Source organism: Lepisosteus platostomus, chromosome 5 (genome assembly GCF_059453375.1).
Source record: "Lepisosteus platostomus isolate fLepPlt1 chromosome 5, fLepPlt1.hap1, whole genome shotgun sequence".
NCBI classification, from domain to species: domain Eukaryota; kingdom Metazoa; phylum Chordata; class Actinopteri; order Semionotiformes; family Lepisosteidae; genus Lepisosteus; species Lepisosteus platostomus.
In genome coordinates, this window is record NC_142615.1 from 42,687,899 (window position 1) to 42,714,376 (window position 26,478).

Below are 26,478 nucleotides of genomic sequence, written 5' to 3' on the forward strand. Positions count from 1 at the left end.
AGCATCTAGTAAACCATTACTCAGTCATTAACATGTAGCATTGCTTGCAAGCCTCAAATATTAAAGTCTGATTTATTTTATTGAAGACCTTGGTTAGAAAAAGTATTACAATAAAAGTTTCAAAACATATTCCTGCAAAATTCTCAAACAGACAGACTAGAAAGGCTTTTTAGAGCTGAGAAACATGCATTTAGTTCTCAGATTCTCTTCTTGGTGCATTTAATGTGCATTTGGTGCATTTAATGTGATTTAATTAATATAAAATGAAAAGCATATCCAGGTGCAAACATGTTTTTCCAATGTTACACTCACTATACCATTGTCAATTTATCGCAAATTATCTTCAAACATGTTCAAATACAGTACGTATTCCAAATAATACCCAGAAAGAAAAGAGAAAATTTAATATTTTGATTTTAAATTCAAATTTCAGTAGTGCAACAATGACCAAGTCCCAGTACTCAAGTCTCACTGTAGCTGGATTCCAGTATCATCAGCTGTTGGCTGGTTTGTAAATCCTCTGATCCTCATATCCTCCTCTTGGGGTGCAGGGAAGACGGGGAGATTGTTCCCCTAGTCCTGTCTTGTCTCAGTTCCCAGATTATTGACCGCTTCCTGTCACAACAGTGCCTCCAAGAGGAAGAGCCCTGAACAGCGCAGTGTCTCAGATATATCAGGATAATTAGCCTGAAGCAACTATGCCAGTTTCATATCTCATTGAGACAGTCACCCAGATACAATACAACCCAGAAACCTAGATACAATCACAGGCCTAAAAAAACAAACATTAAAGAACAAGCAGAATAAGTGAAGGAGGGCATGAAAGATTACTGGTGAAAATGTCTCGGCACAGCTGACTTTAAACCTGCTTCTCTGCTCTGGCACACATTTCTCTCAGTGCTGGAGGAGCTGAGTGTGTGTTTAAGCATTGTGTTTCACTGCTTCTTGATGCTGCAGTCAAGACACTGGTGAAACTGTGTAGGTCAGTGTGTATAAAACACTTGTGACATTATATTGTGTGAACTAGGGGTCACAAATTATATTCCAGAATTATTTGCTTTGTCTCAACATCACTGTTTAGCTTCTGGCTTTTAGGTTGCAGCATGGGGTCAAATTCTTCAGCCTGATCGCAAGCTCCTCTATCTGTCACACTGGAACTGGTACTCCCCTCCGAACTGATGTGTGAAGAAACACCTGAAAGACCAACAACAGACACACTGGCCATCACCACTCCCATAGCCACAGACTACTGACCAACAACAACAACATCAGACACACTGACCATCACTGCTCCCACAGCCAACGACTACTGACCACCACCAACAACAGACACACTGGCCATCACCAATCCCAAACACACTGACTACTGAACAAGAACACCAGACACACTGACCATCACCACTCCCACAGCCACCGACTCCTGACCACTGCCAACAACAATAACAACAGACACACCGGTCGTCACTGATCCCACACCCACCGACTACTGACCGCCAACAACAACAGACACACTGGCCATCACCAATCCCACAGCCACCGACTCCTGACCACTGCCAACAACAATAACAACAGACACACCGGTCGTCACTGATCCCACACCCACAGACTACTGACCAACAACAACAACAGACACACTGGCCATCACCACTCCCACAGACACTGACTACTGACAAACAACAACAACAGACACACTGGCCATCACCACTCCCACAGACACTGACTACTGACAAACAACAACAACAGACACACTGGCCATCACCACTCCCACAGACACTGACTACTGACCAACAACAACAACAGACACACTGGCCATCACCACTCCCACAGACACTGACTACTGACCAACAACAACGACAGACACACTGCCCATCACCAATCCCACAGACACTGACTACTAACCAACAACAACACCAGACGCACTGGCCATCACCGATCCCACACACACTGACTACTGAACAACAACACCAGACACACTGACCATCACCGATCCCACACACACTGACTACTGAACAACAACACCAGACACACTGACCATCACAACTCCCACAGACACTGACTACTGACCAACAACAACAACAGACACACTGGCCATCACAGCTCCCACAGCCACAACTACTGACCAACAACAACAACACACACATTGACCATCACCACTCCCACAGACACTGACTACTGACCAACAACAACAACAGACACACTGGCCATCACTGCTCCCACAGCCACAACTACTGACCAACAACAACAGACACACTGGCCATCACTGCTCCCACAGACACTGACTACTGACCAACAACAACAGACACAATGACCATCACTGCTCCCACAGCCATCGACTACTGACCAACAACAACAGACACAATGACCATCACTGCTCCCACAGCCATCGACTACTGACCAACAACAATAGACACACTGGCCATCACTGCTCCCACAGACACTGACTACTGACCAACAACAACAGACACACTGGCCATCACCACTCCCACAGACACTGACTACTGACCACCAACAACAACAACAAAAAACACTGGCCATCACCAGTCCCACAGACACTGACTACTGACCAACAACAACACCAGACACACTGGCCATCACCGATCCCACACACACTGACTACTGACCAACAACAACACCAGACACACTGACCATCACCACTCCCACAGACACTGACTACTGACCAACAACAAGAACAGACACACTGGCCATCACCGATCCCACACACACTGACTACTGAACAACAACAACAGACACACTGGCCATCACTGCTCCCACAGCCACAACTACTGACCAACAACAACAGACACACTAGCCATCACTGCTCCCACAGACACTGACTACTGACCAACAACAACAACAGACACACTGGCCATCACTGCTCCCACAGCCATAACTACTGACCAACAACAACAGACACACACTGGCCATCACTGCTCCCACAGAAACTGACTACTGACCAACAACAACAACAGACACACTGGCCATCACTGCTCCCACAGACACTGACTACTGACCAACAACAACAACAGACACAATGACCATCACTGCTCCCACAGCCATTGACTACTGACCACCAACAACAGACACACTGACCATCACTGCTCCCACAGCCATCGACTACTGACCAACAACAATAGACACATTGACCATCACTGCTCCCACAGCCATCGACAACTGACCAACAATAACAGACACACTGACCATCACCACTCCCACAGCACAGCCAATGACTTTTGACCACCAATGACAGACACACTGTCCATCACCACTCCCACAGCCATCGAATACTGACCAACAACAACAGACACATTGACCATCACCACTCCCACAGACACTGACTACTGACCAACAACAACAACAGACACAATGACCATCACTGCTCCCACAGCCATCGACTACTGACCACCAACAACAGACACACTGACCATCACTGCTCCCACAGCCACAAACTACTAAACAACAACAACAGACACACTGGCCATCACCACTCCCACAGACACTGACTACTGTCCACCAACAACAACAACAAAAAATACTGGCCATCACCACTCTCACAGACACTGACTACTGACCAACAACAACAACAGACACACTGACCATCACCACTCCCACAGACACTGACTACTGACCAACAACAAGAACAGACACACTGGCCATCACCGATCCCACACACACTGACTACTGAACAACAACAACAACAGACACACTGGTCATCACTGCTCCCACAGACACTGACTACTGACCAACAACAATAACAGACACAATGACCATCACTGCTCCCACAGCCATTGACTACTGACCACCAACAACAGACACACTGACCATCACTGCTCCCACAGCCATCGACTACTGACCAACAACAATAGACACATTGACCATCACTGCTCCCACAGCCATCGACAACTGACCAACAATAACAGACACACTGACCATCACCACTCCCACAGCACAGCCAATGACTTTTGACCAACAACAACAGACACACTGGCTATCACCACTCCCACAGACACCGACTACTGACCACCAACGACAGACACACTGTCCATCACCACTCCCACAGCCATCGAATACTGACCAACAACAACAGACACATTGACCATCACCACTCCCACAGACACTGACTACTGACCAACAACAACAACAGACACAATGACCATCACTGCTCCCACAGCCATCGACTACTGACCACCAACAACAGACACACTGACCATCACTGCTCCCACAGCCACAAACTACTAAACAACAACAACAGACACACTGGCCATCACCACTCCCACAGACACTGACTACTGTCCACCAACAACAACAACAAAAAATACTGGCCATCACCACTCTCACAGACACTGACTACTGACCAACAACAACAACAGACACACTGACCATCACCACTCCCACAGACACTGACTACTGACCAACAACAAGAACAGACACACTGGCCATCACCGATCCCACACACACTGACTACTGAACAACAACAACAGACACACTGGTCATCACTGCTCCCACAGACACTGACTACTGACCAACAACAATAACAGACACAATGACCATCACTGCTCCCACAGCCATTGACTACTGACCACCAACAACAGACACACTGACCATCACTGCTCCCACAGCCATCGACTACTGACCAACAACAATAGACACATTGACCATCACTGCTCCCACAGCCATCGACAACTGACCAACAATAACAGACACACTGACCATCACCACTCCCACAGCACAGCCAATGACTTTTGACCAACAACAACAGACACACTGGCTATCACCACTCCCACAGACACCGACTACTGACCACCAACGACAGACACACTGTCCATCACCACTCCCACAGCCATCGAATACTGACCAACAACAACAGACACATTGACCATCACCACTCCCACAGACACTGACTACTGACCAACAACAACAACAGACACACTGGCCATCACTGCTCCCACAGACACTGACTACTGACCAACAACAACAGACACAATGACCATCACTGCTCCCACAGCCATCGACTACTGACCACCAACAACAGACACACTGGCCATCACCACTCCCACAGACACTGACTACTGTCCACCAACAACAACAACAAAAAATACTGGCCATCACCACTCTCACAGACACTGACTACTGACCAACAACAACACCAGACACACTGGCCATCACCGATCCCACACACACTGACTACTGAACAACAACACCAGACATACTGACCATCACCACTCCCACAGACACTGACTACTGACCAACAACAACACCAGACACACTGACCATCACCACTCCCACAGACACTGACTACTGACCAACAACAAGAACAGACACACTGGCCATCACCGATCCCACACACACTGACTACTGAACAACAACACCAGACACACTGACCATCACCACTCCCACAGACACTGACTACTGACCAACAACAAGAACAGACACACTGGCCATCACCGATCCCACACACACTGACTACTGAACAACAACAACAGACACACTGGTCATCACTGCTCCCACAGACACTGACTACTGACCAACAACAATAACAGACACAATGACCATCACTGCTCCCACAGCCATTGACTACTGACCACCAACAACAGACACACTGACCATCACTGCTCCCACAGCCATCGACTACTGACCAACAACAATAGACACATTGACCATCACTGCTCCCACAGCCATCGACTACTGACCAACAACAATAGACACATTGACCATCACTGCTCCCACAGCCATCGACAACTGACCAACAATAACAGACACACTGACCATCACCACTCCCACAGCACAGCCAATGACTTTTGACCACCAATGACAGACACACTGTCCATCACCACTCCCACAGCCATCGAATACTGACCAACAACAACAGACACATTGACCATCACCACTCCCACAGACACTGACTACTGACCAACAACAACAACAGACACAATGACCATCACTGCTCCCACAGCCATCGACTACTGACCACCAACAACAGACACACTGACCATCACTGCTCCCACAGCCACAAACTACTAAACAACAACAACAGACACACTGGCCATCACCACTCCCACAGACACTGACTACTGTCCACCAACAACAACAACAAAAAATACTGGCCATCACCACTCTCACAGACACTGACTACTGACCAACAACAACAACAGACACACTGACCATCACCACTCCCACAGACACTGACTACTGACCAACAACAAGAACAGACACACTGGCCATCACCGATCCCACACACACTGACTACTGAACAACAACAACAGACACACTGGTCATCACTGCTCCCACAGACACTGACTACTGACCAACAACAATAACAGACACAATGACCATCACTGCTCCCACAGCCATTGACTACTGACCACCAACAACAGACACACTGACCATCACTGCTCCCACAGCCATCGACTACTGACCAACAACAATAGACACATTGACCATCACTGCTCCCACAGCCATCGACAACTGACCAACAATAACAGACACACTGACCATCACCACTCCCACAGCACAGCCAATGACTTTTGACCAACAACAACAGACACACTGGCTATCACCACTCCCACAGACACCGACTACTGACCACCAACGACAGACACACTGTCCATCACCACTCCCACAGCCATCGAATACTGACCAACAACAACAGACACATTGACCATCACCACTCCCACAGACACTGACTACTGACCAACAACAACAACAGACACACTGGCCATCACTGCTCCCACAGACACTGACTACTGACCAACAACAACAGACACAATGACCATCACTGCTCCCACAGCCATCGACTACTGACCACCAACAACAGACACACTGGCCATCACCACTCCCACAGACACTGACTACTGTCCACCAACAACAACAACAAAAAATACTGGCCATCACCACTCTCACAGACACTGACTACTGACCAACAACAACACCAGACACACTGGCCATCACCGATCCCACACACACTGACTACTGAACAACAACACCAGACATACTGACCATCACCACTCCCACAGACACTGACTACTGACCAACAACAACACCAGACACACTGACCATCACCACTCCCACAGACACTGACTACTGACCAACAACAAGAACAGACACACTGGCCATCACCGATCCCACACACACTGACTACTTAACAACAACACCAGACACACTGACCATCACCACTCCCACAGACACTGACTACTGACCAACAACAAGAACAGACACACTGGCCATCACCGATCCCACACACACTGACTACTGAACAACAACAACAGACACACTGGTCATCACTGCTCCCACAGACACTGACTACTGACCAACAACAATAACAGACACAATGACCATCACTGCTCCCACAGCCATTGACTACTGACCACCAACAACAGACACACTGACCATCACTGCTCCCACAGCCATCGACTACTGACCAACAACAATAGACACATTGACCATCACTGCTCCCACAGCCATCGACTACTGACCAACAACAATAGACACATTGACCATCACTGCTCCCACAGCCATCGACAACTGACCAACAATAACAGACACACTGACCATCACCACTCCCACAGCACAGCCAATGACTTTTGACCACCAATGACAGACACACTGTCCATCACCACTCCCACAGCCATCGAATACTGACCAACAACAACAGACACATTGACCATCACCACTCCCACAGACACTGACTACTGACCAACAACAACAACAGACACAATGACCATCACTGCTCCCACAGCCATCGACTACTGACCACCAACAACAGACACACTGACCATCACTGCTCCCACAGCCACAAACTACTAAACAACAACAACAGACACACTGGCCATCACCACTCCCACAGACACTGACTACTGTCCACCAACAACAACAACAAAAAATACTGGCCATCACCACTCTCACAGACACTGACTACTGACCAACAACAACAACAGACACACTGACCATCACCACTCCCACAGACACTGACTACTGACCAACAACAAGAACAGACACACTGGCCATCACCGATCCCACACACACTGACTACTGAACAACAACAACAGACACACTGGTCATCACTGCTCCCACAGACACTGACTACTGACCAACAACAATAACAGACACAATGACCATCACTGCTCCCACAGCCATTGACTACTGACCACCAACAACAGACACACTGACCATCACTGCTCCCACAGCCATCGACTACTGACCAACAACAATGGACACATTGACCATCACTGCTCCCACAGCCATCGACAACTGACCAACAATAACAGACACACTGACCATCACCACTCCCACAGCACAGCCAATGACTTTTGACCAACAACAACAGACACACTGGCTATCACCACTCCCACAGACACCGACTACTGACCACCAACGACAGACACACTGTCCATCACCACTCCCACAGCCATCGAATACTGACCAACAACAACAGACACATTGACCATCACCACTCCCACAGACACTGACTACTGACCAACAACAACAACAGACACACTGGCCATCACTGCTTCCACAGACACTGACTACTGACCAACAACAACAGACACAATGACCATCACTGCTCCCACAGCCATCGACTACTGACCACCAACAACAGACACACTGGCCATCACCACTCCCACAGACACTGACTACTGTCCACCAACAACAACAACAAAAAATACTGGCCATCACCACTCTCACAGACACTGACTACTGACCAACAACAACACCAGACACACTGGCCATCACCGATCCCACACACACTGACTACTGAACAACAACACCAGACATACTGACCATCACCACTCCCACAGACACTGACTACTGACCAACAACAACACCAGACACACTGACCATCACCACTCCCACAGACACTGACTACTGACCAACAACAAGAACAGACACACTGGCCATCACCGATCCCACACACACTGACTACTGAACAACAACACCAGACACACTGACCATCACCACTCCCACAGACACTGACTACTGACCAACAACAAGAACAGACACACTGGCCATCACCGATCCCACACACACTGACTACTGAACAACAACAACAGACACACTGGTCATCACTGCTCCCACAGACACTGACTACTGACCAACAACAATAACAGACACAATGACCATCACTGCTCCCACAGCCATTGACTACTGACCACCAACAACAGACACACTGACCATCACTGCTCCCACAGCCATCGACTACTGACCAACAACAATAGACACATTGACCATCACTGCTCCCACAGCCATCGACAACTGACCAACAATAACAGACACACTGACCATCACCACTCCCACAGCACAGCCAATGACTTTTGACCAACAACAACAGACACACTGGCTATCACCACTCCCACAGACACCGACTACTGACCACCAACGACAGACACACTGTCCATCACCACTCCCACAGCCATCGAATACTGACCAACAACAACAGACACATTGACCATCACCACTCCCACAGACACTGACTACTGACCAACAACAACAACAGACACACTGGCCATCACCACTCCCACAGACACTGACTACTGACCAACAACAACAACAGACACACTGGCCATCACCACTCCCACAGACACTGACTATTGACCAACAACAACGACAGACACACTGCCCATCACCACTCCCACAGACACTGACTACTGACCAACAACAACACCAGACACACTGGCCATCACCACTCCCACAGACACTGACTACTGACCAACAACAACATCAGACACACTGACCATCACCACTCCCACAGACACTGACTACTGACCAACAACAAGAACAGACACACTGGCCATCACCGATCCCACACACACTGACTTCTGAACAACAACACCAGAAACACTGACCATCACCACTCCCACAGACACTGACTACTGACCAACAACAACATCAGACACACTGACCATCACCACTCCCACAGACACTGACTACTGACCAACAACAAGAACAGACACCCTGGCCATCACCGATCCCACACACACTGACTACTGAACAACAACAACAGACACACTGGCCATCACTGCTCCCACAGCCACAACTACTGACCAACAACAACAGACACACTGGCCATCACTGCTCCCACAGACACTGACTACTGACCAACAACAAAAGACACAATGACCATCACTGCTCCCACAGCCATCGACTACTGACCAACAACAACAGACACACTGGCCATCACTGCTCCCACAGACACTGACTACTGACCAACAACAACAGACACAATGACCATCACTGCTCCCACAGCCATCGACTACTGACCACCAACAACAGACACACTGACCATCACTGCTCCCACAGCCACAAACTACTAAACAACAACAACAGACACACTGGCCATCACCACTCCCACAGACACTGACTACTGTCCACCAACAACAACAACAAAAAATACTGGCCATCACCACTCTCACAGACACTGACTACTGACCAACAACAACAACAGACACACTGCCCATCACCAATCCCACAGACACTGACTACTGACCAACAACAAGAACAGACACACTGGCCATCACCGATCCCACACACACTGACTACTGAACAACAACACCAGACACACTGACCATCACCACTCCCACAGTTACTGACTACTGACCAACAACAACATCAGACACACTGGCCATCACCGATCCCACACACACTGACTACTGAACAACAACAATAACAGACACAATGACCATCACTGCTCCCACAGCCATTGACTACTGACCACCAACAACAGACACACTGACCATCACTGCTCCCACAGCCATCGACTACTGACCAACAATAACAGACACACTGACCATCAACACTCCCACAGCACACCCAATGACTTTTGACCAACAACAACAGACACACTGGCTATCACCACTCCCACAGACACCGACTACTGACCACCAACGACAGACACACTGTCCATCACCACTCCCACAGCCATCGAATACTGACCAACAACAACAGACACATTGACCATCACTGCTCCCACAGCCACTGACTACTGAACAACAACAACAAACACACTGGCCATCACCACTCCCACAGCCATCGACTACTGACCAACAACAACAGACACACCGGCCATCACCGATCCCACACACACTGACTACTGAACAATAACAGACACACACTGGCCATCACTGCTTACAAACTCTGACTACCGAACAACAACAACAGAAACACTGGCCATCACTGCTCCCACAGCCACCGACTACTGAACAACAACACCAGACACACTGACCATCACCACTCCCACAGACACTGACTACTGACCAACAACAACAACAGACACACTGGCCATCACCACTCCCACAGACACTGACTACTGACCAACAACAACAACAGACACACTGGCCATCACCACTCCCACAGACACTGACTATTGACCAACAACAACATCAGACACACTGCCCATCACCAATCCCACAGACACTGACTACTGACCAACAACAACACCAGACACACTGGCCATCACCGATCCCACACACACTGACTACTGAACAACAACACCAGACACACTGACCATCACCACTCCCACAGACACTGACTACTGACCAACAACAACATCAGACACACTGACCATCACCACTCCCACAGACACTGACTACTGACCAACAAAAGAACAGACACACTGGCCATCACCGATCCCACACACACTGACTACTGAACAACAACAACAGACACACTGGCCATCACTGCTCCCACAGCCACAACTACTGACCAACAACAACAGACACACTGGCCATCACTGCTCCCACAGCCATCGACTACTGACCACCAACAACAGACACTCTGACCATCACTGCTCCCACAGCCACAGACTACTAAACAACAACAACAGACACACTAGCCATCACCACTCCCACAGACACTGACTACTGACCACCAACAACAACATCAAAAAATACTGGCCATCACCACTCTCACAGACACCGACTACTGACCAAGAACAACAACAGACACACTGCCCATCACCAATCCCACAGACACTGACTACTGACCAACAACAACAACAGACACACTGGCCATCACCGATCCCACACACACTGAGTACTGAACAACAACAACAGACACACTGGCCATCACTGCTCCCACAGACACTGACTACTGACCAACAACAACACCAGACACACTGGCCATCACCGATCCCACACACACTGACTACTGAACAACAACATCAGACACACTGACCATCACCACTCACACAGACACTGACTACTGACCAACAACAAGAACAGACACACTGGCCATCACCGATCCCACACACACTGACTACTGAACAACAACAACAGACACACTGGCCATCACTGCTCCCACAGACACTGACTACTGACCAACAACAATAACAGACACAATGACCATCAATGCTCCCACAGCCATTGACTACTGACCACCAACAACAGACACACTGACCATCACTGCTCCCACAGCCATCGACTACTGACCAACAACAATAGACACATTGACCATCACTGCTCCCACAGCCATCAACAACTGACCAACAATAACAGACACACTGACCATCACCACTCCCACAGCACAGCCACTGACTTTTGACGAACAACAACAGACACACAGGCTATCACCACTCCCACAGACACCGACTACTGACCTACAACGACAGACACACTGTCCATCACCACTCCCACAGCCATCGAATACTGACCAACAACAACAGACACATTGACCATCACTGCTCCCACAGCCACTGACTACTGAACAACAACAACAGACACACTGGCCATCACCACTCCCACAGACACTGACTATTGACCAATAACAACAACAGACACAATGACCATCACCACTCCCACAGCCACCGACTACTGAACAACAACAGACACACTGGCCATCACCACTCACACAGCCACCGACTACTGAACAACAACACCAGACACACTGACCATCACCACTCCCACAGCCATCGACTACTGACCAACAACAACAGACACACCGGCCATCACCGATCCCACATACACTGACTACTGAACAATAACAGACACACACTGGCCATCACTGCTTACAAACTCTGACTACCGAACAACAACAACAGAAACACCGGCCATCACCACTCCCACAGACACTGACTACTGACCAACAACAACAACAACAGACACACTGGCCATCACCACTCCCACAGACACTGACTACTGACCAACAACAACAACAGACACACTGCCCATCAACAATCCCACAAACACTGACTACTGACCAACAACAACACCAGACACACTGGCCATCACCGATCCCACACACACTGACTTCTGAACAACAACACCAGACACACTGACCATCACCACTCCCACAGACACTGACTACTGACCAACAACAACAACAGACACACTGGCCATCACCACTCCCACAGACACTGACTACTGACCAACAACAACAACAGACACACTGGCCATCACCGATCCCACACACACTGACTACTGAACAACAACACCAGACACACTGACCATCACCACTCCCACAGACACTGACTACTGAACAACAACAACAGACACACCGGCCATTACCGATCCCACACACTGACTACTGAACAACAACAGACACACACTGGCCATCACTGCTTACACACTCTGACTACCGAACAACAACAACAGACACACTGGCCATCACTGCTCCCACAGCCACTGACTACTAACCAACAACAACAACAGACACACTGACCATCACCACTCCCACAGACACTGACTACTGACCAACAACAACACCAGACACACTGGCCATCACCGATCCCACACACACTGACTACTGACCAACAACAACACCAGACACATTGGCCATCACCGATCCCACACACACTGACTACTGAACAACAACACCAGACACACTGACCATCACCACTCCCACAGACACTGACTACTGACCAACAACAAGAACAGACACACTGGCCATCACCGATCCCACACACACTGACTACTGAACAACAACAACAGATACACTGACCATCACTGCTCCCACAGCCATTGACTACTGACCACCAACAACAGACACACTGACCATCACTGCTCCCACAGCCGTCGACTACTGACCAAAAAAAACAGACACTCTGACCATCGCAACTCCCACAGACACTGACTACTGACCAACAACAACAACAGACACAATGACCATCACCACTCCCACAGACACTGACTACTGACCAACAACAACGACAGACACACTGACCATCACTGCTCCCACAGCCATCGACTACTGACCACCAACAACAGACACACTGTCCATCACCACTCCCACAGCCATTGAATACTGACCAACAACAACAGATACATTGACCATCACTGCTCCCACAGCCATTGTTTACTGACCAACAACAACAACAGACACACCGGCCATCACAGATCCCACACACACTGACTACTGAACAATAACAGACACACACTGGCCATCACTGCTTACACACTCTGACTACCGAACAACAACAACAGACACACTGGCCATCACTGCTCCCACAGACACCGACTACTGACCACCACCAACAACCGACACACTGACCATCACTGCTCCCACAGCCACCGACTACTGACCACCACCAACAACAGACACACACTGAACATCGTTGCTCCTACAGCCACCTGCTCCTGACCACCAACAAATACAGACACACACTGGCCATCACCGCTCCCACAGACCCTTCCCATCACCCTCCCCCTTTCGGCAGAGTCACACCTGAGTCTCCACTGTCCACTGAGGGGACTGAGACTTTTTTACTCAGCATCTCTCTCCCTGGGAATGAAGCAGTAAGTCATGTTATTTAGTCTGCAGACAACACAGTCACCAGGAGTTTTTTAACTTTGAATCTCTAAATTCATATTTGTGTACTATATTAATATAGTCCAATATCACTGTCATACAGAGAGGCACTTCTCATGTGTGACCCTAGACCATTCTATAATACTGAACTACACATCCAGAATACAGAGAGACAGCACTGACAGTATTAGTGACAGATACTGTAATGTGAAGAGACAGTGCAGTACTTGCTATGTGTAAACTGGCAATGAACTCTTACCCATCTTCCTCTTCCAGAGAAGAATGCAAACAGCTCCTGATGCCAGAAGTACCAAGCAAACTGCAGTTGCAGCTACACTGATGGCAACTCTGGGATCTTGGGACTCGGATCCACCTGACAACACACACAGCACAGAGTTATACAGTGTGTCAATGTCTATAGCATAGGAGACTGGAGAGCTTCAGTGTAGAATTAGTACAATATAATCTGAAGAGTTCCAGTGACGTACCCCATGTCAATGTAACATTGTAGTTGGAGCCACGGTGAATAACAGTACATCTGTACTCCTCTCTCTCACTGGCTCTGATCTCCACACTCTTCCTCAGCTGGAAGGTGGCGTCACCGTTGGGTCTGATCCCACTAGACTGCACCTCCTCTGTCTCGTTCTCTCCATTCCTGGACAGACTGACCACTATGTCTCCAGGGTAGAAACCAGTGACCAGACAGGAGAGATAGAGAGTCTGAAAGAATCCCATTTGCTTGGCAGAGACAAACACCTGAGGAGAGACTGAAAGACATGGATTAATGAGACCCACTGCCTGGACACTCCAGTACATTAACACTGCACTGAGAGGGAGGGGGTTAATACAGACACACTGACTGGACACTCCAGTACATGAACACTGCACTGAGAGAGAGAGGGGTTAATACAGACACACTGACTGGACACTCCAGTACATTAAAACTGCACTGAGAGAGAGGGGTTCATACAGACACACTGACTGGACACTCCAGTACATTAACACTGCACTGAGAGAGAGAGGGGTTCATACAGACACACTGACTGGACACTCCAGTACATTAACACTGCACTGAGAGAGGGAGGGGTTCATACAGACACACTGACTGGACACTCCAGTACATTAACACTGCACCGAGAGAGAGGGGTTCATACAGACAAACTGACTGGACACTCCAGTACATTAACACTGCACTGAGAGAGAGGGGGGTTAATACAGACACACTGACTGGACACTCCAGTACATTAACACTGCACTGAGAGAGAGGGGTTCATACAGACACACTGACTGGACACTCCAGTACATTAACACTGCACTGAGAGAGAGGGGTTAATACAGACACACTGACTGGACACTCCAGTACATGAACACTGCACTGAGAGAGAGGGGGGTTAATACAGACACACTGACTGGACACTCCAGTACATTAACACTGCACTGAGAGAGAGAGGGGTTCATACAGACACACTGACTGGACACTCCAGTACATGAACACTGCACTGAGAGAGAGAGAGGTTCATACAGACACACTGACTGGACACTCCAGTACATGAACACTGCACTGAGAGAGAGGGGGGTTAATACAGACACACTGACTGGACACTCCAGTACATGAACACTGCACTGAGAGAGAGAGGGGTTAATACAGACACACTGACTGGACATTACACTGCATTAAGAGAGGTTAATACAGACACACTCAACATTATATTATATTGCAAAGGAACAAGTAATAGGTTTATTCCATGCTGAAAAAAAAGAAGAAAGAGAACACAACGTTTTGGCCGTGGAGCCTTCTTCAGGTGTGTATTCAGTATTATATGTAATATAATACATTATATTATGTATAATATAATACATAATATAATGTATTATATAATATAATATAATATAATATAATATAATATTATATTATATTATATTATATTATATTAACAGTGGTCCTGGAGAGATGGTTTGTTTGCATTTTTTTTTCATACCAAATCAGCTGATTTAACATAAATCAGTTCATGTGTATAAATACAGCCTTTTTGTCACTGCCTCTCCCAGCTTTTCAGGTCCGTCAATTTTCAGCGCTGCAGACACTTTTGCTCCAAATATGAGCACACTTTCCTTGGACCTTTATATAATTACCCAGCTAGGTGAGTCTGGCAAGACACCAATTGCTAGAAATCACTCAGTCATGACAACAGGCCTGTTTGTACTGTAACGCTTACGGCCGACAAGCACTGTGTGTAAGAGCCGGCGTACCAGAGCGGGTGACGTCACCGCCCTTCCCTGTGATAGCAGGACCACAGCTACTGGGCCGTAGAGAGATCTCTCTTTAGCTCACGGGGCTAGGTCGCTGCAGAGAGACGCGGAAGTCCCGGGTTCGAGCCTCCAGTCGGGATGGGGCCGAACAGATGCCGCAAGGGCACCCGCCTGAGCCCCCGTTGCGTTACAGTTCGTTAAATCTATGGAATTGAGACGTGAAGAGGAAATTATGTTTTTGTTGTTGTTTACGGAAAGCGTATCATAATTATCATAATTAATGACCCCCAAGGCTGTAACCGAAATGTACAGATGCAAACTAAGTGACGACAATAAAATAATGATTAAAGTATAGCTTTAGCGATACATAAACAAACATAGCGAACCCTTATCACGAGTTTACTACTCGTGCATCTGGAAACGCACCAGCAGGACTCACCTCCAGCGACCCAGCCTGGAAGACCCAAACCCACCAGAACCGCGAACAGCATCATCATGCCCCTGCTCTGTTTGATTCGAGCTCTTAAAAAAGAAAAAGAAAAAGAAAAAGAGCCCTTAAAACACCAAAGCGAAGGTGATTGTGCAGGTGAGGACGCCAGTGTTTTGTAACACTCAAGTACTTTTGGTTTCGACTGGACACTCCGCCTTAACTTAACCTGTTAAGACTCGTTTTACACGCGGGCGGTGCTCAGAAAGCCTGTGTATTTGCTTGTGTGTGTCGCAGATACTGTTTTTACTGGTAAAAAATCCGACATAGAGAAATTCTATACAAACTGGTGTCATGAGAGGCCCCAGGAAAGATACTGTATAAAATAAAAGTTATTACAGTTTGTTGATAAAGCACTGATACTCTTTGGCAGGGTTATTTCAGACCTGTGCGCGCGGGACAGACAGCTCTGAGTGACAGCAGGCGACACACCTGGGCGCACAGACAGCTTGAACCATCAGCCTGGGACAGAGTTCACCTAGAGCCAGGTGACCCAGGGACCAGGACTGGGAACCCCGAACTCACTGTGTTTTAGTGAGTGAATGTAATTTACCCGAGTAGGTCTCGCGTCGGTTTTAGCCTTTTACGTTACGTTACGTGTTCTGTAATCAGAATGTTTTACTTATCACGGTTTGTCCTGTCAGTGGCTTTTCCTAATTTTAATTGTGTATTTGTTTGCGTATTCGTATTCAGAAAAGGGTGGAACGTGTCTAAAATAACTTTATCAAATGAACAAGCTGACGTACGGAAATCCCGGAGCACCGCGAACATGAGACTCGTTTACAGCATGTTGATCCCGCAAAGGAACGGGAGAGAAAGAGAAACAACATTTCGGCTGTTCAGACATTTTCATGGTCGACACTGCATTGTTTTTATAGTGTTGCTAGTCGAACATTCATCTGATACCGCAGAGCTTTACTGTGTCAATGGATATAATAGTCTCTGGACAGACTCAGTCTTCACAATAGCAAACCACTGCTCTGTTAAAATAGACAAAGACTCTCTGCCTGAATTCCTGTATATTATCATGTCCCAGGTCTGGCAGCCAATTACCAGTCTGTATAGAGCTATTACCACAACAGGTTCTTCTTGACTGCTAACATATTGTAGCGTTTGCAGGTTCTTTTCAGAACAAGGACGAGTGGAGACGCAATTAACAAATAAGCATTAGCTTTAGTCATTTTCAACCACACAAAACCTTAAACAGGATCTACACACACATGTGGAGACTGACGGAACACGTACACATATTTAGGGTGGTAATTACCTAACAACACACTACACTTTTACAGGACTACACAGGGCACTAGAATTACTAGGACATTATTTACACAGGTAGGGTCAGCCGCTGGTCATCGTGCTGACCCTCAGACTCTCCCCGGCTACCACTCCCAGCATGCCCAGCGGTACTACGAGCGCCTAGGGGCGCTTCCTCCTCACCACCAGGCGAGGGCGTTACACTGCCCCCACCTGAAGCGTCTGGCGTCTCGCCGACGTCGAACACCCCCTTCAGGCTGTACTCGTACTTGGCCAACTGCTGCAGAACCCTGCGTGAGCGGCCGCTGCGCCGCGGTGACGGCTGGCGACCCACGGACGCCCCACTATCGGCCGGCTCCGGCACCGGCTGCTCCTCTGGAGCCTCCCCACACGGCTCCTCCTCCCGGGCCCGGTAGGGGGCCAGGCGGTCTCGGTGCAGGACCACCACTCTCCCCCGTGTTCGCAACAGGACACGGTAGCAGACCTCACCCACCACGCCGAGTACCTCGGTAGGGGGCCAGGCGGTCTCGGTGCAGACCTCACCCACCACCAGCTTATGGCTGAGGCCTTTGCGGCGGCACGGGTTGTACACCCAAACCGAGTCCCCGGGCTGGAAGGCAAGCCCCCTGCAGCGCAGGTGGTAGTACCGCTTCTGCCGGACCCCCGCCTGTGTCAGGTGGGTCCGCTGCCGCAGGTCCCACTCGTAGTCCGGTCCAGCCGGTGGTGCCGACCCGTCTCTGGGCGGCGGGCCGAAGACCAGGTCCACCGGTGTTCGCATTTTCCGGCCCAGCATGAGCGAGGCCGGGATACACCCGGTGGATTCCTGGACCTATACGCCCAGAGCGCAAGGGGGAGGTGGCGGTCCCAGTCCCAGTCCCAGTCCCAGTCCCGTTGGTGCCGGGACACCAGGGTGGCCAGCTGGGTGGCGAGCGTCCGATTATACCGCTCCACCAACCCGTCGCTCTGGGGATGCAGCGGTGTGGTCCGCGTCTTAGTGATCCCCAGGCGCTGGCACACTCTGGCAAAGACCTGGGACTCGAAGTTACGCCCCTGGTCACTGTGTAACTCCTCCGGCACCCCCAGCCTGGCAAACATCCCCTCCAGCAGTGCATCGGCCACCGTGGGGGCACTCTGGTCCGGGAGGGCGTAGACCTCTGGCCACTTCGTAAAATAATCCATGGCCACCAAGACGTAGCGGTTCCCGGCCTCAGTGCGCGGAAACGGGCCCAAAACGTCCACCCCCACCCGCTCCATAGGAGCCCCCACCTGGTGTTGTTGGAGGGGGGCCCGAGAGCGCTCGGGGGGACCCTTCTGCACCACGCACACCGCACACGTTCAGCAGTACCGCTCCACGTCCCGGTGGCAAAGACCCCAATAAAAATGGCCTCGGAGACGCTGCAGGGTTTTTTTACCACCGAAGTGCCCCACGCCCGGCTGGCCGTGCACCGCTCGGAGCACCGCCCCGCGGAGCGACCGAGGCACTACCAGCTGCCACCGTACCTCGCCACTGGAGGGTACCCGCCACCCCTGGCGCAGCACCCCGTCCTTTACCTTCAAGGCCTCCCACAGGGCGCAGAGGGCCTTGACGGACTTTGGCTGCGGGGCGAGCTCGTCTCGTGTAGGCCGCACTCCTGCTGCCCTCCAGCGGAGCACCGGCCCCACGTCAGGATCAGCTGCCTGACGCTGTGTCAGGTCTGGCAGGCCCACCCCCAGCTGCCCCTCCCGGGCCGTGGCCATGGCGCTCGACTCCACCACGGTGCAGGCGGCCCCCTCACACTGCTCCCGCTGGGCGCAGTAGCAGCAGTCCGCGGCCTCGCATTGAGATGGCGAGATCCCGCACAGTGTTCGACAGTGAAGTCGTACTCCTGCAGGACCTCTATCCATCGCGCCATCTGCCCCTCCGGCTCCTTAAAGTGGAGCAGCCAGGTGAGGGACGCATGGTCGGTCCTCAGCCGGAACCGGGTCCCGAACAGATACGGCCTGAAGTGGTGGACCGCCGCCATCACCGCCAGCAGCTCGCGACGGGTCACGCAGTAGTTCCGTTCAACTCTAGTCAAAGCCCAACTATAGTAAGCCACTGCGCACTCCCCATCCGGCCCCTCCTGCGCCAACACCGCACCCACCCCCGAGTTACTCGCGTCGGTATCGAGAACATACGGCAACCGCGGGTCGGGGTAGGCCAGCACGGGGGCAAGCGGTACCTGCCAGTAGCCGCAGCGGAGGTCCAGGGAGCTGAACCAGGTCGACCCGGTGATGTAGTCTAGGGTGTCATCTATCCTCGGCAGGGGGTAGGAATCTTTCCGGGTGACCTCGTTCACCTTGCGGTAGTTGACGCAGAACCTCCACGAGCCGTCTTTTTTTTTGACCAGTACAGCTGGCGCCGACCACGGGCTCGCGGAGGGCTCAATCACCCCCGCTGCGGCCATCTCCCGGATCTTTTCCTCGGCGGCGGTCCGCTTGGCGTGAACCATGCGTCCCGGTGGGATGTGGATGGGCCGAGCGTCGCCGGTGTTGATTTTGTGTTGGACCAGGGCAGTGCGGGTGCAGTCCTCATCTCTCACCGCAAAGAGATCCTTGTTCTGGGCGAGTAGCTCCTGGAGCCGCTGCCGCTGGTCCTGATCGAGGCCCTCGCAGCTCCGCTGGTAGAGATCCTCAACGGCGCGCCTCGCTTCCACGCAACGCTCGGCTCCCGCCGCCGCCGCCTTGTCTGACTCGGCTGACTCGGGAGCAGGATCCAGCACGCTCGCTCCCCGGCTCACAGGCCTGGTCTGCCCCGGCGACTGCCGCCGCCGCCGCCGCCGCCGCTGCCGCCGCCACCGCCACTGCCTCTTTTTCTCCCGTCTCCGGCAAGCCCGCGTCCCTCGGCCTTCGCCGGGCCTGCCCTCCACCAGGTGAAGTCGCTCCCCCTGCCGCACCAACTCCTGCCGGCTCAAGTCCAAACTGGCCCCCACTCGCTGCAGTAGGTCCAGCCCCAGAATGCAGTCCTCCTGGATGGATGCAAGGTAGCAGGGGTGGCGCACCGTCGCTGCACCCAGACGGAAGGCAAGCACCTGTTTCCCCCGGACTGCAGCGAGCTGTCCCGTCACGGTCCTCAGCCGCAGGCCGGAGGCCTCCCATCCTGGGGGGTTGGTGCCCTCGGTGTTGGGGAGGACGCCCGGCCGGAGTAGGGTTACCGATGAACCGGTGTCGAGTAAGGCCAGGCAGGGTTGGTCCTCGATTTTGCAGTGGAGGTACAGGCCCCGGCTACAGCCGACTCGCCCCACGGTGGCGTGAGGGGCGCCGGTCTTAACAGCGCTCTCCGGAGCGGGGGTTGAGGTATTCGAGGGGCGGCCTTCCCCAAGCTGAGTCGCCCCATTCCCGTTTCCCTACGCCGATCGAGGAGTGAGAGGTTCGGGTGCCCGGCAGAACCGGGCTCGGTGTCCTCTCTTCCCGCAGCGGTTGCAAATCAGCGTGCGGGGCTGTTCCGCGGGGGTCGCTGCCCGGGCTGGCTCCTCTTCCCCCTCGCTGGATTCCTCCATCGCCGCCTCGGTCAGCCGGCAGGGCGCACTGCGTCTGCTGGCGCTTCCAGTCACCCCGAACACGGCCTTAGCCCGTGTAGCAAGGGCCAAGGCCTGCTCCAGTCATGTTGGCGCGGCCAGCTGCACGTGGCGCCGCAGCTCCTCGGGTGAGAGGGCCTTGAGAAAGGCCTGGAGAGCCATCTCCCGCTGCGCCTCCCGGGGGAAAGTTGGGTATCCTCAGCGGGCGAGGAAAGCGACATCAGTAGCAACCGGGCCCAGTCGCTCTCCTGGTTGGAGCCGCCGCAGGGCCAGCCTCTCCCGCATCAAGTCCGGCGCCTCCTCCACACCGAAGCGCAGCTGGAGAGCCGCCGCCAGCGCCGTGTATTCGCCTCTGTCCTCCTCCGGGACATCCAGGAGTGCCTGGCAGGCCGCTCCTTCCAGCGCCGCCGCCAGGTGGCCGACCATCTCCGCCCGGCTCCAGCCATTCGTCCGGGCCGCGAGCTGGAACTGCACCTCGTAGATTTCCCACGGCGCTTCCCCATTGTAGCGACCTGGTCTCACCCGCGCCGATGGGTGTGGGAATCGCTGATCAGCTCCGGCAGGGAGAGTATCCTCTCTCTGGGGTGCTCGCTGACCAGGAGTAGCGGCCAGTCGCCCCACTTCTACCTGCGGAACCACTATTGAATACCCCTGGTAAGGGCTGTGGCCACCTGTCGCACCCAGGTGTTGCTCAGGCTCCCTATGTGCGCTGCCGATGGGTTTTGTTTCTTCCAGCGTCAGCCGGCACTTAATAGAATCGGGTACTGTCTGCCACGAGTTGTCCATTCTGCCCGCTTCTGACACCAATGTAGCGTTTGCAGGTTCTTTTCAGAACAAGGACAAGTGGAGACGCAATTAACAAACAAGCATTAGCTTTATTCATTTACAACCACACCAAACCAAACACAGGATCTACACACATGAGGAGACTGACGGAACACGTACACATATTTAGGGTGGTAATTACCTAACAACACACTATACTTTTACAGGACTACACAGGGCACTAGAACTACTAGGACATTATTTACACAGGTAGGGTCAGCCGCTGGTCATCGTGCTGACCCTCAGACTCTCCACGGCTACCACTCCCAGCATCCCCAGCGGTTTCTACGAGCGCCTAGGGGCGCTTCCTCCTCACCACCAGGCGAGGGCGTTACAATATCATACAAATTGTGCTTTTCTTTTTAAAGCAAATTTTATGCTTTAAATTAAATAAATTTTATTTATTATGAATGTGCCTGAAATTTATCAGTACTTTAGAGGGTTCTACCATTTTAGACGTTATGCTGTTCCTGTCTGATTTATCAAATGTGTCACTTAAATCTCCAGTCATTTCTATATCAGTCTGAAGGCCTTGAAGTAAGGATTGCAATTCATCCAAAAATGCCAAGTTTTCCACTGGTGATACATACAAGGAAATGAATGTACATTTTCCCCCAAAATCAAAAAAATTAAAATCAAATACCTCCCTCATCTGCAGGTGGAGAGAATAATGTCAGAATAAATACAGGTTTAAAAGTCAGGAGCATTGATAGTCCTATTTTAAAATGACACTAAAATGCTCACAATATATTGGAAAAAAGCTCTGTAAAATGCAAAAATAATAAAAAATCCACTTACAGTATGCTAAAAATGGCAAGAATACTTAAAACAGGTGTGTAAAATTAAAATAAATAAAACAAATTAAAAATACATTCTAAATGGGTTTAAAATTCAGGAATGTGATTGGTCAGATGCTTACGATAAGTGCTGTTGGTGTTTCGTGTGATTTACCGAATTGAAAAAAAAATTCAATTTATAAACGGCAAGATCTCGTATGAAAAAAAAGTTCTTAAGTATCTTTGTTGTAACAGCTGCGCCAGAACTATTCAGATACATCAGAAAAGTACCTGAACTTGACTGGTTTATATTCAGTTATGTGCATTGGGAACGAAAGGGAGACTTAGATGGATTTTATTAGGTTTTAGGAATCAGAAAATTTATTTTTACACGTTTATGCCTACAAGCAGAAATAACTTCCTGCTTTCAGTGCCGTTTTTGTTTTTGCTTGAAACCTCGAACAGAGAAACCCAGTACTGACTCACAGAAACACCCCGGAGTTTCTGTGTTTCTGGGATTTAAGAGGGATGTATGCACCGGTGTTAGGAGTCTGGGAGGAGGAGACGCGCATTCCGCACGGGGAGCGTAGAGCAATGAGCCGCACCTGCAGCTCGCCGAGTCTTGTCCTATATAACCGCAGAGGCCGGACACACACAGCCTCTCCAGCCAGTGTTGGAGTTTCATGATTTCAATGATTTTTCTTTTGAGCAGAAGCTGGGTTTCTTCCTCTAATTAAAGTTATTGGAGTTGTGGTTACTGTGCTAGACTGTTGGGAATAGGGCTTTTATTTATTTTTTTCTGCCAAACAGTCTGCTGTATACGTGAAATAAAGATGAGTGCTTTCTTGATACTTCACAAGAGTATACATACCTCACGAGCTGTATTAAAAAAAAATGAACTGAAAGAAAAGCAATAGGGCTGGAGTTTATAGACTGTGATGCAAATATAAGAGTAGGAAAGGTGGGGACTAGTTCAGGAGCACAACCGCCCCTCCCCTGCCCATTCTCCCAGTAGGGTCTGTTGTAACCTAGTGTGAAATTCAGCTCCTTGCAGTTCAGCTTTTGATCACTCAGCTGAGAAGCCCTGAGAATATGGGGCAAATACAGGAGATACCAACCAACCAACCAACCAGCCTGGAGGGAGAGTTTTTATTCCCAAGGGCTGACTTGTTTTACAACAAACAAACAAAAACCTCTGTTCTGCTGCTCCAGACTTGTTCCACTGGTTTATCTTGTCTCTTGTTCAGCCAGAATGTGACAAATTGTGATCCCTTAATGGAGGAAACTTTAGCTTTTGTAGGTTATTATACCACTTGACAGTGTTACAGGTGTTGGCGGGGGGGAACCCCAGTGATCTCACAGTCTTACATAGACAATGGCCAGTCTGCACAAACCTCCAGTCAGCACAGCCCTGATCCCTGTAGTGTCACCCAGGTCTTCACTGTGGGACAATGATTATTCAGGAAAACCTGAGGAATGTATTCCAAAGCAGTCAATGGAAGTATGTAATTAAAAAAGTCAAGTCTTGATAAGTAGAGTATATTATCTATTTACTATACTTTTACATCGTGACAAACAAATTTCAAATCCACCACGAACACATGCAGCATATTAAAGATGGGTCTCTGCAGTGCACAGGAATCTCAGTTCACTTATAAAAACTTTAGCTAATAAACTGCCTGAAATGTCTTTTTTTTTACTGCTTGTTCTTTAAGGTACTAACTCATTGACATTATGTAAATCAAAATAAGACTATTCACAAAGAAAATGTTATCTAAAAATAAAAGATATATGAAAAATTAATCACAAATGTATCATGCCAAATAATCTCTAGTAATCAAGAGCAATTAAGAAAAGAAAACAAAACCATCTTTTGAGAATGACGGATAGAAATGTAAACACACACACTTACATAGTCTTCAAACAATCCCTCCTCTCTCTTTTTTGCCCAGACTGAAAGTCTTGGAGCAGGCTCACCATCTCCCCTTGACATTCTGTCTTGGACGCATGTCTTACACCTGTTACTTATTGAGAGGTGACTCTAGGTTGAGCTCCCAGCTCTTCACAGCATTCTTCTTCCTCTGATGAGGCCACCATGTCCCAAGGCTCATCTGCTTTGAGCTGTTGCAGTGCCTTTCCTTGTGAATGAAGGTCTGCCCGTTTTCTCCAGGGATGCACTGTCTTGCGGCTATCCATCCCACGTTTTTTGCTGCCATCTCTACCTCAGGGCTGGTAATGAATGGCAGGTGGCATCTACAAAATAAACAAGCAAGCATCTGTGATTGTTTCCAACCCACAGAAATTGAAGTAATATATTATTCTGCTTACTTCTCATGCAGTCTTCTCAAGTCGTTGGAAGGACTGTGAATTGGCCCTCCCGCAGATGAACTGAAAAACTTCTCCGTCTCCTTACACAGCTGCTGACCTGGGCATTACAGCGCAGTTTAGTGAAGTAAAGATGAAACATCTGATAAAACACAAATAAAATGCAATTAAGGCGCATTCCAGATTTTCTTAAATACTGTTCATGATGGAAGCTATGGAGGTGGAGGTCTTTTGCTCTGTATTGACATGGATTTTAATGGGCTTCTATGAAATTGGCTGTGGTGTGAGTGAG

At 49.9% G+C, this 26,478-nt stretch overlaps 2 protein-coding genes and 1 pseudogene across 2 annotated transcripts in view; 1 reads left to right on the forward strand and 2 right to left on the reverse strand.

Moving 5' to 3' along the window:
• LOC148666772 (scavenger receptor cysteine-rich type 1 protein M130-like) overlaps positions 1-26,478 on the forward strand; it is a 361,406-nt gene that overhangs the window by 204,073 nt on the left and 130,855 nt on the right. The window lies entirely within an intron of this gene.
• Positions 380-17,598, reverse strand: LOC148666794 (uncharacterized). The gene is made up of 5 exons (XM_088632602.1): positions 17,420-17,598; positions 15,219-15,497; positions 14,990-15,103; positions 14,647-14,703; positions 380-1,194 (listed from the first exon to the last, which is right to left on the reverse strand). Exons 1-5 carry the CDS (start codon positions 17,475-17,477, stop codon positions 1,031-1,033), a joined length of 672 nt encoding a protein of 223 aa, XP_088488728.1. The 5' UTR covers positions 17,478-17,598; the 3' UTR covers positions 380-1,030.
• LOC148666795 (uncharacterized) lies at positions 17,843-24,433 on the reverse strand (annotated as a pseudogene).

Excerpts from the sequence above, each read along its gene's own strand:
- LOC148666794 (XM_088632602.1), bottom strand. The coding sequence starts at position 17,477 with ATGATGATGCTGTTCGCGGTTCTGGTGGGTTTGGGTCTTCCAGGCTGG. Across the intron at positions 15,104-15,218 it reads CAATGTTACATTGACATGGG|GTGGATCCGAGTCCCAAGAT; the intron begins GTACGTCACTGG and ends GTGTGTTGTCAG. Across the intron at positions 14,704-14,989 it reads TCTCTGGAAGAGGAAGATGG|GGAGAGAGATGCTGAGTAAA; the intron begins GTAAGAGTTCAT and ends CTTCATTCCCAG.